This window comes from Clytia hemisphaerica, unplaced genomic scaffold (genome assembly GCF_902728285.1).
Source record: "Clytia hemisphaerica strain Z4C2 unplaced genomic scaffold, Clytia hemisphaerica genome assembly, whole genome shotgun sequence".
In the NCBI taxonomy this organism is placed as follows: Eukaryota; Metazoa; Cnidaria; class Hydrozoa; order Leptothecata; family Clytiidae; genus Clytia; species Clytia hemisphaerica.
The window spans coordinates 652,706-675,821 of record NW_027104477.1 but is presented as its reverse complement, the minus strand read 5'-3'; the positions used below and the strand labels follow the sequence as shown (position 1 = coordinate 675,821).

General features: G+C 35.1%; 2 protein-coding genes across 2 annotated transcripts; both read right to left on the bottom strand.

Annotated features, from left to right (window-relative positions):
- Nucleotides 1–7,384: 7,384 nt before the first annotated feature.
- On the bottom strand, nt 7,385–18,731 carry LOC136821486 (E3 ubiquitin-protein ligase MGRN1-like). The gene is made up of 14 exons (XM_067077718.1): nt 18,509–18,731; nt 17,693–17,811; nt 16,477–16,565; nt 14,829–14,969; nt 14,434–14,551; nt 14,005–14,068; nt 13,733–13,776; nt 12,987–13,034; nt 12,454–12,534; nt 12,055–12,252; nt 11,584–11,674; nt 11,134–11,274; nt 10,117–10,296; nt 7,385–9,853 (listed from the first exon to the last, which is right to left on the bottom strand). The coding sequence occupies exons 1-14, from the start codon at nt 18,615–18,617 to the stop codon at nt 9,567–9,569; spliced, it is 1,710 nt and encodes a 569-aa protein (XP_066933819.1). The 5' UTR covers nt 18,618–18,731; the 3' UTR covers nt 7,385–9,566.
- A 796-nt stretch (nt 18,732–19,527) lies between these two features.
- On the bottom strand, nt 19,528–23,000 carry LOC136821474 (G protein-activated inward rectifier potassium channel 3-like). The gene is made up of 3 exons (XM_067077708.1): nt 22,567–23,000; nt 21,024–21,718; nt 19,528–20,625 (listed from the first exon to the last, which is right to left on the bottom strand). The coding sequence occupies exons 1-3, from the start codon at nt 22,943–22,945 to the stop codon at nt 20,359–20,361; spliced, it is 1,341 nt and encodes a 446-aa protein (XP_066933809.1). The 5' UTR covers nt 22,946–23,000; the 3' UTR covers nt 19,528–20,358.
- Nucleotides 23,001–23,116: the final 116 nt, after the last annotated feature.

The window sequence follows — 23,116 nt, the reverse complement described above, 5'->3', positions numbered from 1 at the left end:
GTCATTTTAGAAAGTAGATACTTTATATATAAAAATACACAATGTATAGCAATGTGCCCTCTCGGTTATTACCATAATGGCTTTATGGCAACTATATAAAAATATAAAAATATAACAATGTAAAATCCCTGGCAGCTACTCCAAAAGATTTTTCAAATTTTAATTTTTTTCAAAATCTATCCTATCTTGCAGACCTTTAAGAAAATGAGGAGTCTCCAGAAGTAAATCAAGATATTCAAAAAATTTTAAAATATAAAAAAAAGGTTAACTTGGAAAAATTAAAAAAAAAGTCTTGTAGAAATATGACAAAAAACAGATGTGAACCTTGAAAAAATTCCCCACTATCTTGCTCAGTCTGGCTTGGTGCATTTCTAGAAGGGGATTTTGATGAGAAAATAGACTACGTACGTAATGGAAAATTTTACATTAAAACATAATATATGCTACATAATACATGAAAATGAGATCGGATGACTTGCATCAGGAGGCTAACATGCATAGCCCGCAAATGATTGACCTGGCTGGTCATTAAAATACAAAGCTAAACCAAAACAAAAATGGTAGAGTAGAGCTGCGAGCGGAGCTGCGTAGTTCATTTGTTTTGAAATTTTGCTGCCTTGATTGGTCAGTCATTTGATGGTTATGCAAGTTTCCCTCCACTGATTCAAGTTCCCCGATTTCACATATATACCATTCTTTCATGCGGTGCCATCTTTGTTCTAAAAACAGGCATTTTTTTACCTTCTAGGCAATGTCAATTTAACTGTTCGATTACTGAACTAATCAAAATCAATCAAACAATATCGAAATGATAGGTGTTTAATTATCAGATCAAACAGTCATCAAACTGAGATATCCTGATATGGTTCTATTTCTGTTTGATGTGTTTATGGTATTTGCTCATATCGTTCATTCTTTCAAATACAATCTTTAATGAACAATCTTTTCTGCGGGCTTTTTGCTATAAATCCAAGCTGCCGTTTAAACAGACCTGTCAACTCTCACTGAGACTTGCGCATATAAAAACATTGTCTCACACAATTTTTGAAAAACTTGATTTCTCACGCATTTTCAATTTTCGAAAAAACTTTCTCCTATCTTTTCCGAATTTTGGCAAAAAATCTCCCTGATTTTCTGATTTCCGAAAAAATATTTCCCCGGGGAAAAAAGTTTCCTCCATACTAGTCCCGCTGCTGAGGCCGATAAATGTTTCGTTTCGTGACACACATCTTAGAACTAACATTTTTTGGTGGAAACTCGCGAATTAGTATATTTAGATTCATCAGTTCAAAAACTGATGGAAAACAGGGAATTTCCTCACAATCTGCATTAATTTATGCAAAATTAAACACCTGTTTGACCACAAATAGGCCCATAACTTTTGATCTAGAGAAGTTGGGACTTTGGTGTAATACACTTTTTTGCTCAGTTTGAAGAGCTCTATCATGTGATTATAGGTCTTTTTTTAATTTGAAGACCCCCCAAAAATCATGAATTTCCAGGCCTTGCAATATACCGTTTAGGAGTGTCGACTGCGCACGCGTCAATCCAATTTTCCATTGTTTTGATTTTAGCGACCACGGAAAATTCACTCTCCTCCGTAAAAAAACGGTAGGTAAGCATCTGGTTCTCATAAGGAAACATAGCAGAAAAACGGTAGGTAAAGAACTCCTTTTAATCATAACTTCTTTTCCTCTTGATGAATTTTTGTGAAATTTTCAGGAGAGACTTATAAAATTATCATTGATATCATGTTCAAATATCTAAATCATTCTCTTTAAAGGAGAGAAAAAAATTCACAATGTTTACATTCCTCTTGCCTCTAACCTTTCACAGTACTAAAGTGCGCATTTTTACCTACCATTTTTACCGGCCTCTGCAATGGAGTACCATGAAGATAGCGAGACTCCTAAACGGTGTATTTTGCCTGGAAACGCAAAAAATCGCCAATTATATCATGAATTCCATATGTGACTAACGGACATTTCCACTGTTTAGCAGGCTAGAAGTCAAGCTTGAAAATAGGAATAAAACTTCTTTTGGTGTGGTAACTATCAGTGGGGGTCAAAGTTTCAAGAACAATATAAAACTTTTTCTCTTGACTTTCACTTGGTCAGAAATTGCAATTAATAGGCCCGTGACTAACGGACACAAAAATTAACATCTAAAATGTGACACTTTTACAAACAGCTGTAAAGTGCTGTTGCTGAAGCTACAGGTTGTGTTTTTTGCTTAAATTCACTAGAGGAAAGGTTGAATTTTATGTTTCAAAATTAATTTTGAAAAAAAATTGTCAAAGTAAGAAAATATGACAAAAATTGGGCAAAAAATGCTGTGACTAACGGACATTTAAAAACGTGACTAACGGACAAAACGGTTTTTTAATGATTGTGACGAGGCAATCCAACCATTCCTTTATTTGGTGCTTTTGGGGTGAAATGTTATATCAATAGAATGACAAAAGCCTAAAAGAATAGAAGAATTCTCATTTTTCTCTGTGTGGTATCATTCCTATCAAGTTCATAGATCCCGAAAATTTGAAAATTTCGAAATATAAAGATCTGTTGAGTTTTTATGGGTGTTTTTTGCACTGCATTGTTTCTTTGTTGAATCAGGACAAAGACAGACAAATTGGGTAAGGGTATTTTATTTATTTACTTTGGAAAAGGATTATTCTCCCTATTATGACAACTAGTCCGTTAGTCACGAAAATGTAAAATGCACACACAAAGAAAGGATTGACTATGTAACATATATCTATGGGTGAAATGGGTAAATATAGTCAAAATAGCTTTAATAAGAACAAAATACATGGTTTTTTAAGCGACTGCCGTCTATTATATTCTCCGGACTCTGAATTTTAAATCTATTTCGTGACTAACGAACAATTGCCATGTTTACTAACAGAAAACAACTTTTAGTGGAAAAATACTTCATTTTTGGTAAGTTTAGCCTCAATTTGTTTGCAATAAGGTGTTAGAAACCAACCATTTTGAAAAAGTGATCTTATGAAAATTTCATCCCAGGTAGGATGATTTTCGTGACTAACGGACACTTCTTGATGAGCCTCTTGTGAGCTACCCACTCAACCTTTAGGGCTAAAATTTTGCACTTATTTTATGGTCATAGTACTTCTGTTTTTAAGACAAAAATAAAAGAAACATGCAGCTTCCCTTGGCTTTCATTGGAACTTTTCTTCTTATCAGTGTGACTAACGGACAGTCGGGTAGGCATGCATAACAGCCAGAAAAAAAACAAATAGAAGTTAAGCAAAGCAGATTTTGATTATTGATATGTTTTCTATAATGGTTGTCAGTACTCTATCACAGATTTGTGTACTGATCAGTGCGTCTCAAACCGCGATATTTCGAGAGCACGGAAGCGCGTCAAAACACCAGCTTTTTTAGAGTTTTGTCTCGTTTACCCAAACACTGCAATCCTGCGTAGGCTTTGGGCTCAAGACTAGAACCCCCAATACGAGACATTGGCCTGACCGAAAAAAAATCATCATCATCAATTTTGTTAATTGTCAGAGTCGTTTACTCACTGGAAATACGCAACTTTCTGAAGTTTCGTTTTTTTTCGGTTGTGCTTCATTTTAAAAATAACGAAGATGAAAAGTTACCATCAATCCCGCGAGTAAAAGAAAGTACTCCGACTAGTCTACGAAAAGTGCGCTCGCGCGGCGAATAGAATATCTCGCAAATTAATATATGCATAAAACTGACGAAATCCTTTCTTTTTTATGCTTAGGTGACGTCACCATCGATCCTGACTCGACAATGGAGAACCAAATTTGGCAATGTATAATTATTACGAGCGGCCGAGAAAGTTTGTGTGACGCAAAAATTGCACGATAAAAACGAAGCCCTAGAAGAACGCCCACTGAAAATTTAAACCAGGAATTTATTGAATATTTCACTAATGAAGTATCAAACTTTTTGTTTTTTGTAATTATTATAAACTCATATTTTTTAAATACTATTTTTTGAATGTCAAAGGACAATTAAAGTGAATTTAAGCTGATTGGGTGGATATTGGGCGGACGGGCGTTTTGAACGTGCCGAGATTGGAAATTAAATGAGAGTAAAAGACGGGGGCGTCTTAGTATGTAATATTAATTCATTATTCTTTTATTTTTATTTTTCGCGAAGGAAAAATGAATTTTTGATTTTTGAATTAAGAAAATATAGTATAATATATTGTATTTGATTGTCAATGCCAAAAGATACTTACGAATAATCTGCTGTGTTGCTTCGCTATTTACCCCCGGATTGTTTTAGTAGGCACTTCGGTCACGTAAATAAAAACACGTGTATATGTTGAAGCCGACTGTGGACTGACCGCAGTTGCAATTACATAAATTATTGTGGAAGAATTTATTGAGACGAATGTTTGGGAAATCAAAAAGACAACTTTTGTGAGAATGTTGAGTTTTGTTTATATGGCTGTTTGTGACGCACTGCTGATACAATCATATTTGGATGAAAAAAGTTTCTGGCAAAGTTCTTGGTTTTTTCAAGCAATTTTGTATTTTTTGGTATTAAAGGCTTCACCCCAGCACAGAAGCGTGAAAAATGGACTTTAAAGAAAGATTTTCTGGATTCTCACACTTCAACATATGTATATTCAAGAGAAAATGAAAACTTACGTTATTTCTGAATTTGAAATTTTGACCTAGATGTTAATTTTCTCATGGAATTCATGATATACTCGTTACTTGCACGATAATATCGTGGAAACTTTTTGATTTTGGAATCTACATATACTAATTTGTGAGTTTCCACCAAAAAAAGTTTAGTTCTAAGATGTGTGTCACGAAAATCGTTTTCTAGCCACTTTTTTTTATCTCAGCAGCGGGACTATACGGGATTGTCGAACGCAATCGAATCTCAATCGAATATTACCGCAATTTTCAGATTCGATTGATATTCGATTGCGTTTGATTGATGTTCGATTGCGTTCGATCATCGATTCATTGACCCCCGGATTGTTCATCGCATAATTTCTACGGGAAATTGAAAGTAATTTCATTCGGCTTGTGATGTTTGAGAGCTTGGATGTTGGGAAGCTGCAAGACTAAAGCCAGTCGATCTCAATCGAACGGAATCGACGATCGAAGCAGTCAAACAACAATCGAACCAATCGAATATTACCCAGAATTTTGACGTTCGATTGAGATTCGATTGCGTTCGACAATCGAATTTCAATCGGTCGATTGCGTTCGATTTGGTTTGATTGGTTCGATCGTCGATTCCGTTCGTTCGATTGAGATCGTCTGGTCATTGGGTTTGTAAACAAAGGTAGCTTGCACATTTGGTGGTTCGATTCGAGCCAGGGTAGGAGACTAAGGGAAAGTAAGTAGAAAATACAGAGAAATAATAAGACTACTACGCAGAAATAATTGAGAGAATTCATCTTGTTGGTGGATGATATCGTTTCCCAACCAAGTCGAACAAGAAATAAACAGACTACAGCCTCGTTTTAGACAATGCAGAAACCTTAAATACCTAAAACTCTTAACTCAAATCACAAGTTCCATTTATAAAGCATTTACTTTTAATCAGCTAGTCGCACTTTTGGTCCTTTAGGTTTGTTTTGACTGTAAAAATTCCCGCAATATTGCTTACAGAGATGGCCGCTCAAACTAAAGTATTCGCCATCCCCTTGAGATCCATTGATAGCTTGGTTCGCAGTAAAGGCCTTTTGCACACGGAGGAATATTCAAAATGCATTAGATGTCCTTATTTCCCAAAAAGCACAAAAATCAGCTCATAAAATATTGTATTTTTTTTCTCGAAGGTTTCGAACCCAAAAATCTTCCGAAATCTTAATCATAAGTATTAATTTCCCCCTAATTTCCATTGAATTCACTCCCTTCACTACAGTTCACTATCCTATGATGTAAATGGAGTCTTAAAGGAGCGCGGGACTAGGGATTTGTTACTTTCCTGAACTCCGTAAATATCTGAAAAGATCTGTCTACCACCTGTACCACGCTAACCCGACCTGATCCAAAATCTTGTATAAGGTAGGGCTGGCTGGGTAGGGGGTACTTGGGCTCGATAGAATAGAGTTTACTTCTGGCTGCACTTGTGCGATAATTTTTGAAGACGCTGAGTTCAGTGAAGTAGAGCACTTGGCGAGGTATCGCCATTTTGAAAGAGAAGCGCTAAAAGCGCTAAAAAATGCAAACAACAGAACCGGGAGGGTGTACTAGGGTTGGCAGTCGATTTTCGAAAAGTTCCCTACCCTTATAGAGAGTTTTTACAGTTTTTTCATTCTAAATAAAAAAAATTCCTAGAAATCGTGAATTTTCCGACCCTTGGAGACACCAATTTAAATGTTTTTGATTTTGGCGACCCTTAGAGAGAGTTTGAACGGTGAAAAAACCGACCCTTACCGTCCGCACATACCCAGCACCATTTTTTACCTAGGTACCCCCCCCCCCCCGGGCAACAGAAATTCTCTTTGAAGTGAAAAATACAATCAAAAACGAGAAACCGCTAAGCTACAATAGAAATCTCTAAGGAATTCCTCGAGGGAATTCTATTGTTATACACTCGAAACAATCCCAAAATGCATCGCTTTTTTAGAAAAGCCAAAAACTCCGATAAGGTCTATTTGTTTGGATTAAAGCATTGACTAAAAGAGCAAAGCAAAAGAAGAATTAGTAGACACTTACAGCGAATGGATTTTAGAATGTTTAGTTTTCAAAGAAATTTCGTGAAAGTTCAGATTATTTTGACCGAGGCTAATGGCTAATGTTAGAATGAGTCAAGCATTTAAACTATGGAGGGGATGAAAAGAGACTTTTGCCATATTTTCTTTTTTTTGTGATTTTGTCATATTAATATACAAAAAAATTACCAATATACAAAAAGATTCAGATACCGAATTCGACGATGATGATATTCTTGACATAACTTTTGTCCAATTTCAACACGGTTATTCTCATAGAGTACACGTTTTTTTTTTTTTTAAGAAACTAGTTTTACCAAGAAGCCTCAATATTTCTTAAGAAATCAGCCTTTTGAGCCTTAAATGTTTCTTACATGTTTCTAAAGTTTTTGACATAATCAGCCTCATGGAAGGCTGGATTAGAAGGTTCTTAAGAAAAACCGAATTTAAAAAATAAATGTTATTTTCTCATTCTCAGCCTGTTTCTTAGATGTTTCTTAGTTTTTAGACATTCTGAGCCTTATGTTTCTTAAAAGTGTGTTTCTTAAAAAAGAAACATACATTCTTATAAAAAAAGGTGTACCACTTTGGTTATCCCCAAATAAAAAACAAAAATCTACAAATTCATTAATAGGTAAACAAAAAAATTGATATAGGTAAAAGTAATATTATGCAAAAATGAAAAACCAAAAAAAGAAAAGGGTATATTCTAAAATGTTACATGAAAAAAAGAAGATTATAAATGATACAGTACATGATATGAAAAATGGCGATAAGTTTTAAGCATGAGGATGAAAAATATGATTTTCAGATACTAGTTTATTTCCCAGTACTCTCTGATTTCCCTAAGTCGATAACATCCGTCTCAGTGACCCGGTGGAACTCAACAGTGGGAATGAAAATTTCTATCGAAATTGCGCTGGGATAGAAGTTATTTTGTTCCCAGCTAAAATGAATGATATAGAGTGCAATTTTCTCAATTAAGTTATAAACGGGGTGGAATCAAAGCCAATTTCTCAGTAGGGCTGAAACTGTAGGGTATTTATTCCACCGGGGCCGAAACTATGGCCAAGTTTTCTGGTGGGGCGGGGGCTTCACTGGATCTATGACACAGGAGAATCCAATATGTCCGTTTTATGAATACACGCTTTTTGTATGTGAAGAACAATAGGCTTATTGTTTGGAACAATAGAGCAATAAGAATAATGCTCACCCTCAGCCAACAGCCACTAGTCTTACAAAAAAAAGCGTGTAGTGTTTTTACGAATACATGTTTTTTTTTTTATAAGCATAACGCTTATAAGCATATGAAGGCTCAGATTTCCAGAATTCCTAAACATTACATAAGCATATATGTCAGCCTGTAATATTTTTCCAGTTGTCATTTTTATCTGTTTAAAAAGGTTTGGTAGAGGTCAATTTAAAAAAAAGACTTTCCACGGTTTCCCTGGATTCCACTGCTCCCAAAATCTGAACAAATTTTTACGACATTTCTGAAATTTCACTAAAAACTTGGCTCGAGGTGAATCATAAGCATGATTCATAAGCATATAATAAGCATAACCTATGCCTGGATGTTTAGAGAACTTAAGCATACACGAGCCTGACCAAGGAGCATACACTTGCTTATAAAAAAAAAACATGTAGGTAGACTCAGACTCAGACTTAAGTAAGAATGTTGATATGTCTGAAAAAATAATTTCATCCTTATGCTTTAAACTTGACACACAGTAAGAAAGACCTGGGAACTGACACGCTAGAATATAACCTTTTTTCATGAGAGAAAATAACATTACACTAATTCCTAAAAGAATCATTAAAATAACTGCAGTAGTTAATATCAATACTTTAAAAAGATGGAAGAAAGTCTTAAAATACCGTTTAATTCTTGATATTCATATTTCATGACGTTATGTTTTCTACTAGTTTCCGATAACCCCGGTTTCTGCCAGCAGTGGAAAATCTTAAGCTAGAGAAAAGTTGTTTAAATTTTAGCACTTCTGGAAAAAACCGGGGTGTTTCCGTACAAAACAGTAAGTCATAAATATCACGAACATACAACGGACAAGTCGAGCCTGTAATTTTCAAATGTGATAAACTAAATTTTGCGAGGTGAAAAATGTGCGAGATTTACATACATAAACACGTCAAAAAAATACACAGGCAAGACGAGTCAACATAGGTATTAAATTAAAGGAGACACACCTTATTTTGGAAATGCAGCCAAAGTAGAGAAAAAGACAGACATCACGATACATTTATGATATTCAAAATAATTTTATCCATACCGGTATATATATGAGACCCTCACTCTAAAAAGTCTTTATTTTCTCATAGACAAAGGAATTTGACATCATTTCTTCATAGTAAACACTAAAGGCCGGTCTCCACTTGCGCGCGCTTCGATCGCACTTTTTCGAGGAAAGCTTCCACGCTATTAGTCAAAAGAAATTGGTGCGATCTGACGTAACGGTTGAAAAAATTTGAAATGTGTTCAACTTTTTTTTCGAGCGCGCGCTACACACGCGACGTAATCTTTTTTCCAAGCAAAAAGTATTGAAACCAAAAAGTGCGATCGCAGCGCGCGCAAGTGGAGACCAGCCTTAATTCAGTCTCTTTGAGTTACAATTAATAAGTGTATTATGCAGTGGTCAAAGCAACGTTTCACTCTGAAACGGAAAATTGACTCAACACGAAAAAATTAGCCCAAGTTTTCAATATTTTGCTGAATTTTGATAGATTCTGAAAAAGCCTCGCTTGGGTTTTATACTTCGCAGAGACGGAGGAGCCGTGAACACTGAATGAGAGTCTCATACATTGAGCATTTTAAGTAGAAGAAGAAAAACAAAGGTCAATATTCAGTCTGTGTCAGTTCCCCCAAGAAGTCATAAGTGTTCCTCGTTTGCAGGCCCCTCATGATTTTGAGGTGGTGAGTGTGACCCCAAATTGATATGAGACGGCGTGGTCACTTGTGCTCGAGTAGCAATCACAAGACTGCCTTTACTACTGTTGAAAAATACAGAACTGTTACCCGATGCACCGAGCTCATAGCTCTGGTCACTATCCATGGGGGTTCCAGGCAATGACACTTCAGCTTGCTGGTGTTTTGATGAGTCAGTTGGGGATGGGGCAGCTTCATCGATTGAGGTGTCACGAAGCAAAGTCTTTGGGTCTGAAAAATAGTGGAAAGCGTGATGCGTTCAAACAAAAAGTAATGCTGTTGATAAACTAGTAGTTATTTTAATAGCCTTCGGATGTTCTTAACTTTTTGAGATCTAAGCCAATAGATTTTCTTAAAACGCTTTCAATTTCACTATTTTGTGCCCTTTATAAAGCCTTTAGAATATTTTTAATTCTTAATATTTTGGCCATCGAAGCCTTATGTTCTTATATAGTTCTTTCTTACAAAAATGTGAACCCCTTTGTTAAACTCACCAATAACTATCGTTGGTTCTTCATCTTGGTCATCTGGAGTAGCGGGAGGACTGTATGAAAAAGATTCCGGTAAATCAACGGTATGGGGTGGTACCGGATTCGGTGCGCGTTCCGGGATTTGAACAACTTGGACATCCAGTTCTTGGTGAGTTTCGGACTTCTCATCCGAATAATCTTCACCTTCAAAATAACAAATCAAGGATGTTTAGAACAAGTAATAACATGGCTTGGATGATTTGGGAATAATTTTCCCGAAGTTCATTGAAAACATTTCAAAATAAAAAAAGTGTTTCAATAAAACAAGGGGCTATTATTCCCAAAATCACCTTTTTATTTTTGTCACTTAATAGAAGTTCGAATGACAACTAACCAATCAAAATATTCGAATTGCACAACTATGAAATCGATTAAATTTTGAAAAAAGTCGTAAGGCTTTTCTTCGAAGATTTCCTCTTTCTCTTTTTGTGCTACTCCCATACATTTCTAAGCTAAATGTAATCAACCATATAATTAGGACAAGTAATCATTGATTTTAAACCAGTGGCGAACGTTAATACACTCATTATCCCTTAACGACGCGGTAATGTAATGAATTTACAAGGAAATGACGTCAAATTCTTTCCTTCACAAGAATATTAAAGCAATGCCTTCAGGCATTTTAACGTCGTTCTTCTTGGTAAACTCGAACCCACTCTCCTCAAACTTTCAACATTAATAGGCCAATAAGTCCCGGTAAAAATGACAAAAACTTCCATATACATTTTTGCGTTAATTTGGCGCATATAAAAAAGGCAATCTTCGGCGTTTGGTAGAATTTTCTTGTCTGGTAAACTGATAAACCGAAACATTACATTACGTACAAAATGAATATTTCCATAATTTAAATAAGGTCCCTAATGTCGCCAATAAAAGAACACTTGGCAAGCTTTAATGGTGCTCCGTAAAATTAAAACGTGCTTTCAACACCCAACAAGGGCGTATTGACGCCTTCCCACCCGGCCTTAGACAAGAGCTTACCTTCAGAGCGTTTCTCCAGCGTCGGAGAAGATGGTGTGGAGGAGAGTGCACTTCGCAAACTTTTACTGCTACTCCCTAAACGTGCTTTCAAACTTTTGCGCGATCGGTTACTTCGACTTGATGTGTTTCTTTTGAGGGATCCTATAAGAGAGATGATTCAAAATGAAATTAAAATTTTCTTGAAAAGTGGTACCCTAATGGCGGCACTACTCAATAGCGGTGTAAATGCATCGAGAGCGCTAGATCTAGTTTCCCTCAAAAACTTTTGATGATGTAGCGCCGTGTTGGACGTTGATTTTCAACACTGCAATGGCTTCTTTACGGGAACCAGTTCAAAAAAAATTGCGATCAAAGATGGCGGATATAGCTTGGTCCAGGAATATATAAAAGTCATCAGTGGGAGACTATCTTTCTGCAGATCCGTCCCGTGTAAGAAGAATTTATATGAACCTGTATCAGTAGATTGGCCAGCGTTTAGTTTACCATTCAAAGCCTCAATCAAAGTTACTTCTTCGTATTCTTCTGGGCTGCTAACCGTACCCTAAAGAAGAAGAAGTGTAATGTAAAAACACAAACATACCGGCTTTTAATCTGTCTCGATGAGAATCTAAAAAAAATGTTTTTGCAGGGTCTAGCGCATTTTTAGAAAAAAGAAACGGCAGGGCTTTCCAAAAGATTTTTCCCTGAGATTCATTTTTCATAACCGATATCGTGTAAAATTGCAGTTTCTGCAAAAAACATTGCGCTAGATAGAAAAATGTTGCGTGCTGGAAAAGTTAAGCCAGTTTGAGGGTTGAGCCAACAACCTTGTAAACCGCAGCCGGATGTTCTGCCTTCATGGTACTACGACCGCTCAAGTATAGCCTTGTATGTAAAGTAGCGACATCGCTTATTAAAAAGCATTCAAAAAGAATGACACACCTGTGGGTTTTTCCGTACACCCTTGATTTGCAGTAAAGCGTAGAAATTGGCACGACAAATGGGACACCGACTTTGTTTATTCCTCATGTGACCTGCACAATCACTACACAAACAAAGATGTCGGCATGGCAACATGACGGTGTCACGTAAACTGGACATACAAACAACACATTCTGTCGTATCATCCTCAACGTCATCCTGCAATGAAAAGATAATGAAAAGAATATAGTTGACTCTCTCTAATTCGATTTTCGAAGAACAAAAAATTATTTTTATTTTTTTCGACTGTTAGTAATATTGTTTTTCTTACAAACTTAGGTAAAAAACTAATTTGAAATTTCTTTAAAGTGACCCATGTGAACAAACCAATAATTTTTTTTCTAGTGAAAAACTACACACCTCGTCATCTATCTTTCCATTAGCATTGTTTTTGTTTTCAATTCCATACAACTCTTGAAGCATCATTGAAAAACCATCAACCTAAAAAAAAAAGAATTCAAATTCATACATACGTGCAAGCGAATTTACTTAATTCACGATATGCATCATTGCGATGTCTTCTGACATTACATCTCGGACCCGCAATAGCTCATTGGTTTTAAGTGACGTAAAATCAGTTAATACGTCACTTTCAACCAATCAGCTGTTGGCTCCGTGGAAGACATTGCAATGGTGCATATCTTGAATACGTCATCTCATTTCTCATTGTGCTTTAGTGTTTTTCTCTTTTTTTTACATGAATACTGCACTTAACACGCCTTTTCATTAAGTGTTAACGGTATAATCGAGTCTGCAAGCTGCATTTGTGAGCTGTATTTATTTTTAGGAAGACATTTATATAAAATTTGTAGAAAAAGCCTCGCTAAACTTTGTAAACATTTTTACTGTGGGAATTTCAATAATTTTTTTTAGTAAATTAACGTTCATCTTACCATAATTTTTTGCTTCATAAACTTGATCGTGTATGAGCCATCCGAAAGCTGGAATAAAAAGTGGAAAACTTATAACATGAAGATAAAGACTGCCTGCTGGATGCCTTCTAAGGTTAGTTTACCTGGAGATTGGCAAACTCAAAAAAGGTAAAAATCTGTGTTCATTACAGCAATGAGCACACATAAGCATTAAAAGAATTTGTAAGGTAGAGTTTAGTTTTTACCTTCCTTGCAAATACAATTAAAGGCCTTATCACGAACTGATTTCAAGTCTCATTGTGGTATGTACGTAGATTGAGTAGGATTTTAACCTATCCAAGCTTAACGTTGTCACGTTATCACATGCAAAGCCACAAATGTACTAGACTCCAAACTCTAGTGCCAGGCTTCATCGGGTGTTTATTATAAAGGCCGGTCTCAAGAAGCACATGCTAGCAATCACACTTATCGAGCATAGCTTCTTTGTTATCAGGCGAAAAGAAAATGAAAGCGTTCCATAGATGGGAGAAAATGATATATATGCACTATATTTTTAAACATAATCTTCCTTTAGCCAAAAAGCACCAAAGTCAAAAGAACGCTTACTTACGCACGCTTTTGAAGGTGACTTTTAGAGATTTACTTCGTCAGAAGGTATTGTCTGGAAAGGATTCGATCTCCATACTAGGAGTCATAAGTTAAGTTTAAGTCGAATAGCGGCTCTCTCATTATTTGCTTTTTTTTCTTGAAACACATTCTCAACTTACTTTTTCGATGCCAGCAATCGTTGATTCAGAATGACCAGGATATTCTAAAAGAAAATGAAAAGTATAACCATTCAGACTGGAAGTTTGAGACGCTAAAATATACCTTTTTGAGGGGGAATTAAAGCACAGAAGGAGCTAGTGATCAAAATCTTAGGAGGGAAAAGAAGCCACTTATTTCCTATCTGAAACCCGCGTGACCCGCGTGAAAGTTGACTAAAGTCCGATCAATCAAATTGTTTCTTATGCTTCAATAATGTTGTCTATGTACATACCAGGGTCTTCTGATGTTATTTGTATGATCAATGGAATTTCTTGTGAACCAGCCACATAACTTAACTGAAAATTGAGGAGAGGATTATGATGTTACAGTAGTAAATCGCTCACCCCCTAAATCAGAAAAGATTAGTACCGATGAATCTCGATGAGTAGTACTCTCTGGGGATCGGTGAAAAATGGTACTACCTTCCTTATCCAAAACTCTCAAGGGCATAGTTTGCAGCCTCACCCGAGATATTCTTGTAGAAAGGGGGAAGTTTTCAAAAAGGGGGAAGTTCATCTAGAAAGGGGGGTATCTAGAAAGGGGTGGTTAACGCGTTAGAAAATTTCTTTGAAATCACCTATCTAATTTTTTTGCTCTAGACTGGGGGGGGGGGGTAGTGACCGAACTATGAAGGTTAAGGAAGTTCAAGGGACATACATACCTCAGCTGGTTGGAAATCATCGGGTGTTATTTTAAATTCTGTGTTGTTGAAATTTTGTCCTGAGCCTTTAGTAAAAAATACTGGTTCGGCTACAAGTTCCGGCTTCCTTGACAGATATCTGGAGAAATGAAATCGTAAAATCTTCGTTAGGTAAAAGCAACACTTTCTGGACTGTTTCTTATACAAGAGAGCAGCGAAACTTCAATATATAGCGATAATAATATACCTAAAATACAAAAGACTTTCATAAAAATTATGACAGAAAAGGCTACCTGAATGTACTTTATTATTGACATAAAACCAAAAACCCTTTTGGAGAAATCGTAAAGATAGAATTCTGAGTCTCAAATACTCAAATCATGAGAGAATTCGAAAATATAACAAAAAACACAAACTCAGCCGCTCCATCAGTAATTTCTTCTTTAGCCATCATGAAAATTCTGACAGCACAATCAATATCCGAATCGAAAGTGAACTGGAGATGATATTTGTCCGAAGCAGCTTCACCTGCACCTTGTTCGACGTCATTCTTCTCTCTGTTGAAGAAAGAAAGAATTAACACACCATTCCAAAATTTTAATTTGTATTAAAGTCCATTCGCTTAAGGCGTGCACTCTTTTTGCTACCATGTGGGAACCGCTTTCAAGGGAACTTTTCTAATAAGGCTGGCATGGTTTCCACATTAACAAAAAAGAGTCGACTTTAAAATGTTCTTCATAATAACCTAATCAAACAATTCAAGAGCTTAAGCGAATTCGAATGAGTCAACTCAGTAGGAGCCATATTGCAATAGCTATTCGTCATATTTCAAAAAAAAATTATCTCAAATGAAACAAGCAACATGCTGAATGGACCTACCTAATGATTAACATCAGATGAAAATAAGAAAAAAGTGACAATAATTGTACAAAAATTCAGAATGGAAAAATAAAGCTTGTGTGTTGAATAATGTAAAATGGTAAAAAGGAATTTCCCCAAATACGAAAATCACTTTTAAGCTGTTTTTGGACCAAATTTGCCCAAAAAAATTTTCCTTAAAAATCTGGCTCCGTCACATTTTGGGCATTGCCATTTTGCATATTTGTGCAAAAAATCAGAAAAGAATTATGAGTCAACATTGAGAAAAGCTATATTTTCTTATTTGGTTAAAGGGAATTTCCCCAAAATACGAAAATCCGTCTTTTAAGGCGAATAAGAATTTTCCAGGAAAAACCACTTCAGCCATTCTTTAGAGAATCTTGCCCTCCATCTTTGTAGAAAAAATCAGAAAAAAGTAATGACAGAATTTTACACAAAGTCCAAAAAACTCTATTTTTAGGCAGTTTTTGGCCCAAATTTGCCCAAATATATATTTTTTTCGAAAATCGGGCTCCGTCACATTTAAGGCATTGCCATTTTGCATCATTGGTGCAAGAAATCAGAAAAAAATAACGAGTCAACTTTGAGAAAAGCTATATTTTCTTATTTGGTTATAGGGAATTTCCCCAAAATACGAAAATCCGTTTTTTAAGGCGAATAAGAATTTTCCGGGAAAAACCACTTCAGCCATTCTTTAAAGAATCTTGCCCTCCATCTTTGTACAAAAAATCAGAAAAAAGTAATGACAGGATTTTGCACAAAGTCCAAAAAACCCTATTTTTAGGTAGTTTTTGGCCCAAATTTGCCCAAATAAATTTTTTCTCAAAAATCGGGCTCCGTCACGTTCTGGGCATTGCCATTTTGCATCATTGTGCAAAAAATCAGAAAAAACTAATGAGCCAATCCTGAGAAAAGCTGGTAACGGACGAACGGACATGGGTTAATTTATAGAACCTCCACCGGGGTACCCAGAGGTAGGTCCAAAAATGATATACTCTTAGAGAAAAAAATGTCATTAAACCAAAACACAAGGAGCTGGTAACAGACGAACAAACAAACAAACATACATGGGTTAATTTATAGGACCTCCAAAGTAGGTCCAAAAAGCAGGTCTTTTTGGAGAGCAGAGACGTTAAATCACCATCAAAATAATTCGCCAATACGCAGAAATGAGCTTGAACATACCTGATCATTTTGAGCGAATCTTTTCGTAGATGCACCATACATCTAATGGTGTGGCTGGGTTCATTTTCACTTGGTGAGTGGTATGGAAACTGTGGGGAGAAAGAGAGAAATTTTCAATGTACCCCCTTAAAATTTGTAGTTCTCATCTTTTACATCAAATTAATTATCTTGCAGAAGCGTTCAAGAATAACAATGGGCTATTCCAGAAAAAAATTGTACTCCCTTGGTTGATGAGATCTTTTTTTAAAACTTAAAAGGACCCCCTTGGATTTTTTTCTCCCATTTCTTTGGACGACCCTGGATTTTCAACCTTGCTATACTGACCACCCTGGATTTCAACCCGATTTTACTAACCACCCTGGATTTTTTATTTTCCAGACCACCCTGGACGTCACACCTCCTCAACATAGGGGGTATAGACTATTTCTGGAAAAGCCCAATGTCATGTTATTTCAAATATTTTCTTGGGGAACGCAACACATCCATGTTAAAGAATAATGTTTTAACGTAAGATAACACCACTAAAAATTATTTTTCCCTTTTAAAACAGTAAGATTTTTATCCTGTATAATTTTTAACAAATTTGTTTTAAAGCCAGGTTAACAATATTTAAACTTTTTAAATTATTAAATGCTGAGCTTGCAATAACATTGATTACATAATAACAGAAACAAAATTTTTTGTGCATTGCTTTTACAATATCAACAAGCAGCTGTATAGATTGGATGTAAAACACAGTAAGCTGAGCTCTTAATAAAAGTAAGAAAATTAATGTGATCGTGAACCCCCCCCCCTTTTTTTAAGGAGGGGGTCCAACTTTTCCAGAAGGGCTTTATAGGGGGGATAGGAGATTTTCCGAATAAAATGGGGGGTTTGAGATTTTAGGCAGGGGGGGGTCAAGTAAAAATAGGGGGGATAACAACCTTTGGTCAAAACATCCATCATATTTTATATTGATTTAGATATTTAGGTGTGGGACAACTAAAAAACAGGCGTAGGTAGCTAAATTTTTGCATTCGGCGCTATGTTAAACTCTTTTTTCTTATAATTTTAAATACAAATTTCTATTTTTTTGGTTTTGAATGACTGGTGGACTGCTGCTGAAAATAGCGTGGATTCGAAAAATTTTTAAAATAGAGGGGATACACGTGTATATAAGGGGGATGAAATAAAAATGGGGGGTTCAGACCCCTCTGCACGCTATGGTGATACTCACAGGTACTGGTTTACTGGATAAATAATTCAAATCATTGTTTTCACCGAAGAGGAAAGTTTCAGAATTGATGTTATCAAATCGTTCGCCTGCCATTACAAAATGGTTGGCAAAATATGCACCTGATTAAAAAATAAAGACAAAATTTAACAAATTAGATTCTCCTACATTATTCTCAGTTCTGACATTCTGATTCATAAATTTTAATTTTGTTTGCTTACTCATTAGTTTTAATTTACAAGCTTTTTGATATTGGATCGACACGAATGTGGAGCAAGATTGGTCAGAAAGAGGAAAAGAAAAACATTTTTTGCTTATATCAGCACAATATAAAACAACAGGGCGACACGGTGAAATATGTGTCTGATATGAAACGGGAACACTTATGTAAAAATAAAACCTTAAAGATAAAACTCTGGATAGATTCTCGATCTCACAAACTTACTAGAAGGGCAAGATATCCAATTTTCGAGAATTGAAATCTTAGTCATGTGAATAAGGACACAATGGGCTCTTCCAGAAAATGTTCGTACATGGGGGGGGGTGGAGGATGTAGTGTCCGGGGTAGTGAAAAATCTAAAAAAATTGCCTTTTCCGGAGGGTAGATTTGCTCTGCTTTGGGGTAATTTTGCTTTGTTAGGGAGTAATTTTTAATGTGCAGGGGGTCAACTGATGCTTATCCGGGGGGTTAGACCTGCTGTCTGGGGGGTCAATATTCACAATGTCAGGGGGGTAAATTTCCAAAAAATGTTATATGCTCCCCCTCATATACAAATTTTTTTTGGAAAAGCCCAATAGTTAGCAGATAAAATAAGTTACCTGATTTAGGTGGATATCGATAGGTACTGGCATTACTTCCATCCAAATTTTCGATACCATTTGAGTCAGTTTGATTCAAGCCCATTGCAAATGGGATATAATTCCCCATAGTTGCTCTTCTATCTTGTATATCAACAAAAGATCACATTTCAACAATTGATGAATGATTTTCGACAATTCACATTTTTATGTTTTTATTTTATACCTTTTATTTCTTAATGAGTCTAAAAAATAAAACGAAAATAAACAGTATTAGTATAGTAAATTTAACTAGAAGGAAATTTTCTTTACAAATTGTAACAGAGAGTTCATCCTGTGCCATCCAAGTATTCTTTGTAATAAGGGTGCGAATCAGACTCAAGAAAACCCCTTGGCAAATCTTTGCTGAGTATATTTTTATGGGTGTTAGATCCCTTTTGTTTTAACTGTTGTCAACCATATTCGATACAAAATTTAGGACCCAGTATATGGTAATATCTTTCTTCACTGAAACTGCAATAACGTCAACAATTTCGAGCTTAAAAAATTGCTAATAATTATGGTCGATTCCCATCTCTTATAAAACACCAATCAGAGGAATGTTGTCAACCAAATAGTGAATTTTAAAGGGATAATCAGATGGTTTGAAATATTTGGCCTGTAGTATCCTTCTACGGTCCTAAGTAACGCCTCCAAGTATTTTGTTCTAACTATTAATTCCAAAGTCGAGATATCATAATTTGAAATTACTGAAAATGGGTTCTTACACGATCCTTTCGTTGTAATTCTTACTAAAAGTAAGAAAACTTGCAACTAATATTTCTCAACTTTTTGTTAGGCAAAAATATTTTGAGATTTTGTTATTGGAAATAGAAGGAACTCACATGCCAAATATCTCAAACCATGTGATCATTCCTTTAATGATAAGCGACCCTTCATTTCGATTTTAGAGCTTTTAGTCCCTTTTAGTTCGATTAAACAATATGAAAGAATCGCTATGCAGAAAGTTAAGGGCCCTTAAAACCAAAAATCAAGACTCGTAGACAAGTTGTAAAATATTTTATTAACTATAAAAGGAGAGATAGAACAAAACAATGGAAATTAAAATCAGAAATTACTTAATGGTGATATAACATATGTATAAAAACGGTTAAAATTCAAAGTTAACAAACTAATTTAATCATAAATGTATGTATCTTACAATTATTACATTGACTCAGCTTTGAAAAAATCTAGACAGGCACAATAACGGTTAAAATTCAAAGTTAACGAACAAATTTAATCATAAATGTATGTAGGTAAGTTACAAAATTACATCGACTCAGCTTCGAAAAAATCTAGACAGGCACAGTACCGATATTGGAATGCAAATCGCTTTAGATAGGCCAGGCGGTAAACCAGAAACCTAAAATATCAAAATAAAAGTTTACAGCCTGGGTGTAGCTTAGTAGATTGTTGTTCTCAAAAAAGTAATCTTAAAAAAAATAAAAACTTGTGTGCTGATTACAATTTAATTTACAATTATAATCTCCTCTATATCAATGCTTTAAAATTTACAATTTAAACTTATATGCATAATTCATATAATACATGATAATATATAAAACTGTGATACCCATTTCTTGCTAAAAACATTTAAAAAAAAGGTGTTGTGTAAAAACAATGGCAAAAGTAAAACATAAGTATTCGAGCTAAAAACTAAAGCAGGAAAAGAAAAATTGTATATATATTTTTAAAAAATTTACAATTTCCTTATACATTTAACATTTTAAATTGACAACTTGAGAGATTCAAAAAGTTTAGAAGACCCAAATAAAATCTTACACAAAAATATGAATTTTAAAATTTTATACTAAATTTTGTTGATGCGTCTATGAAAATACAGAATTATTATCACTTGTGGTTAACTCTTTATGAGTTGGTAAAACTCGACCAGTGGCAAAACCGGGTGGTATAAAATTCTCGTCGTCCCAAAGCTCATCCTGTTCTCCATAAACATCATTTGGGTCTGGGTCTTTCAAAATTTTCTTATAATATGAAGACGCACTGCATTCTGGCATGTTGTACATACAACGTTCTATGTTATTGATGTCAGCCAAATTGTAAAGAATACCTTCGTCCTCTGTCCAATCATCAGCCTGAGATGAAAATTATGAAATATTATAAAACTGAAAGTAGCAAATGCTTAGCCCTTAACTCATCTATTGCATGAATTTTAAGTTTGAGATTGTGTAGTCAATGCAAGAGAAACAAAATATGAATGGCTTTTATTTACGAGGATGCCTGCTCCTTTATTTAGCAGTCTAGAGTCTCATTAGAACCATTTACACTTTTTCATTATACTACTTGCCAGTTTGAGAGAAACTTTTGCACACTAGAAAGAAACATTGATAATTATGGTATTGAAATAGAAAGAACTCCTTCTTCTTATGACAGGTAATTTAAAGTTTCCTTTTTTTCAACGGAATTATCAAAGAGAAAGACGAGACGGGACATAATAAACCTTATAAAATATATAAAAACAGGGCAAACATACCATTTCAACAAAGTCGTATCCCCAAATAACTTCATCAGCTAAATAAGATGTACGTGTTTGTAATGTGCAACCTGTTGCTTCAACAATACCTTCTAAAATGACAACCAATTCCCAATCTGAAGCCATCAACTTCTCTTTAGAAATATGATAAAAAGGACTTTTCCTGTCTATTACATGTACTACATTACAAGGTGTCATTAAAAAGAGTCTATCACTGTCATCACGAATGTTATACCAGTCCATACCCACTCGCAGTTGGTCTTGTTGGGTGAGGAATTGACCCTCTAAAGTTTTATATCTTCGAAATAGATGCAACCGCACATGACACTCAACAAGTTGGCGTTTTCGTACATCAGCAATTTTAAACATGAGACAGTATTTATCATCCTTTTTGTTAACAACTGCTTTCTCTGAAAAAACTATGGTACTCTGTCGCTTTCCTGGACGTGCCACCTTGGTGAAAATTAAACCCATGATGACTGCATCTGTTAAACAACTGAGTGACGCTTGAATGATTAAAAGTAGAACTGCCTGAGGACATTCCGAAGTGATCTGCCTGGTACCGTAACCAATTGTAACTGATGTCTCTATTGACATCAAAAAAGCTTCTGTGAAATTTGTTACGTTTGTAAAACACTTTTCACCGTGTGAAATGAGTATTAGCCACCATAGAAAACCCACAGCTAGCCATGATCCTAAATTTGAAAAAAGATTAACCTACCATCATTCAAGTCAAGAATTATCAAAAAGAGATAGATGCAACATAATGATGAAATGTTGTTATGAACGTTGTTCTGTTTATGAAGAATAAGTTTTCATATTCTCTCAACCCTATTCGTCCTAGGGGGGTGGAGGTCAGATTAATGGTAATAGCTCCTGAAATAATAGAGTTTTTGCCATGAAATTTTCTGTAAATTCCTAACTTTTATTTAGCTTCAAAATAAATAAAAAATTTGACACCTTGAGCATGATGACATTATGAGCATGATGACATTACTAAAAAAAAAGTGTCACAAAAATTGACACTTTTCCAATACAAATTTATTTTTTATGTCAGATATATATTGTTTAAAGCGTAATTTATTGAATATTTAGGATAAAATAAGCATTTTAGACTCAAGTAACTTTTTTCTAAAGCATTTGTTAGAATACAATAGCTATTTATAAGAACAAAGGAAATTTTCAGTTTTTGCTCACTTTGGGCATGACGAGTAACGTCCATCAAAAAGATTTTTCGTCAAAAGTTGCCTTATGTGACAAGGATCTTGTGTGCCAAATTTCATCCAAAAAGACCCACTGGATCAAAAGTTTAAAGGGGTGGTACAGGAAAAGCCCCCCCCCCCTAGTTTTGAACCGCCCTTAAAAGCCTAGGATGAATAGGGTTAACTGACTAGCAAAAATAGGTAAATAAGTTAAGGAAACATTTGACCTAAGAAGGTTTGATTAGTTTTCATGAGTTTATTAGGAAATCTCCCCCGTGACCACAAATATGTACTTAGAAAGGTAAAAGTAAGGTAATAAAAAGGTATAATATGATACAAACCAAGATAAAACAAGGTGAAGACAACCAGCATCCATTTCCATTTTGCATCAATAATTGTTGTAAAAATATCTTGAAGATAACGATCACGTGGTAAATGTCTAGATTTGACATTTCTTTTACCGTTCTTTTCAACAAGACGATGATCAGTGGGCTTTCTTTTGGAGGCTCTTTTGTTTGATTTTACTCGAACGCCACTGACAATTTCATCACTTTTTGAACTTGCCATATCTCTTAAACTTTGGGCTCGTTTTCTTGTTCCATTCATTTTGTTATTAATGTTAAGAATGTGACTTGGAGCACGAGTCTGACTGTCAAAACTGACAGATTTTTTTAGAGGTGTACGCTCATTAATTAATTTTTCACTACTTTCATTATTCATTTTGCAGTCTCATATCTAAAAAAAAAATTTGAATGTACAAAGAACACAACATTTCACTATCAATTTCAACCATCATACCATTGTAACTTAAAAGATTAATTGAAAATGTAACATAACGTATACTTTTTTAACTTGGTACCATTAACATAGATAGCTCATAGTGTGCACTCC

Coding starts and splice junctions, on each gene's coding strand:
- LOC136821486 (XM_067077718.1), bottom strand. CDS start 18,617: ATGGGGAATTATATCCCATTTGCAATGGGCTTGAATCAAACTGACTCA. Junction 12,535..12,986: donor TTATGAAGCAAAAAATTATG/GTAAGATGAACG, acceptor TTTTTTTTTTAG/GTTGATGGTTTTTCAATGAT. Junction 11,675..12,054: donor GTGTACGGAAAAACCCACAG/GTGTGTCATTCT, acceptor CTTCTTCTTTAG/GGTACGGTTAGCAGCCCAGA.
- LOC136821474 (XM_067077708.1), bottom strand. CDS start 22,945: ATGAATAATGAAAGTAGTGAAAAATTAATTAATGAGCGTACACCTCTA. Junction 21,719..22,566: donor CTTCACCTTGTTTTATCTTG/GTTTGTATCATA, acceptor TTTCAAATTTAG/GATCATGGCTAGCTGTGGGT. Junction 20,626..21,023: donor GATACGACTTTGTTGAAATG/GTATGTTTGCCC, acceptor TTTTCATCTCAG/GCTGATGATTGGACAGAGGA.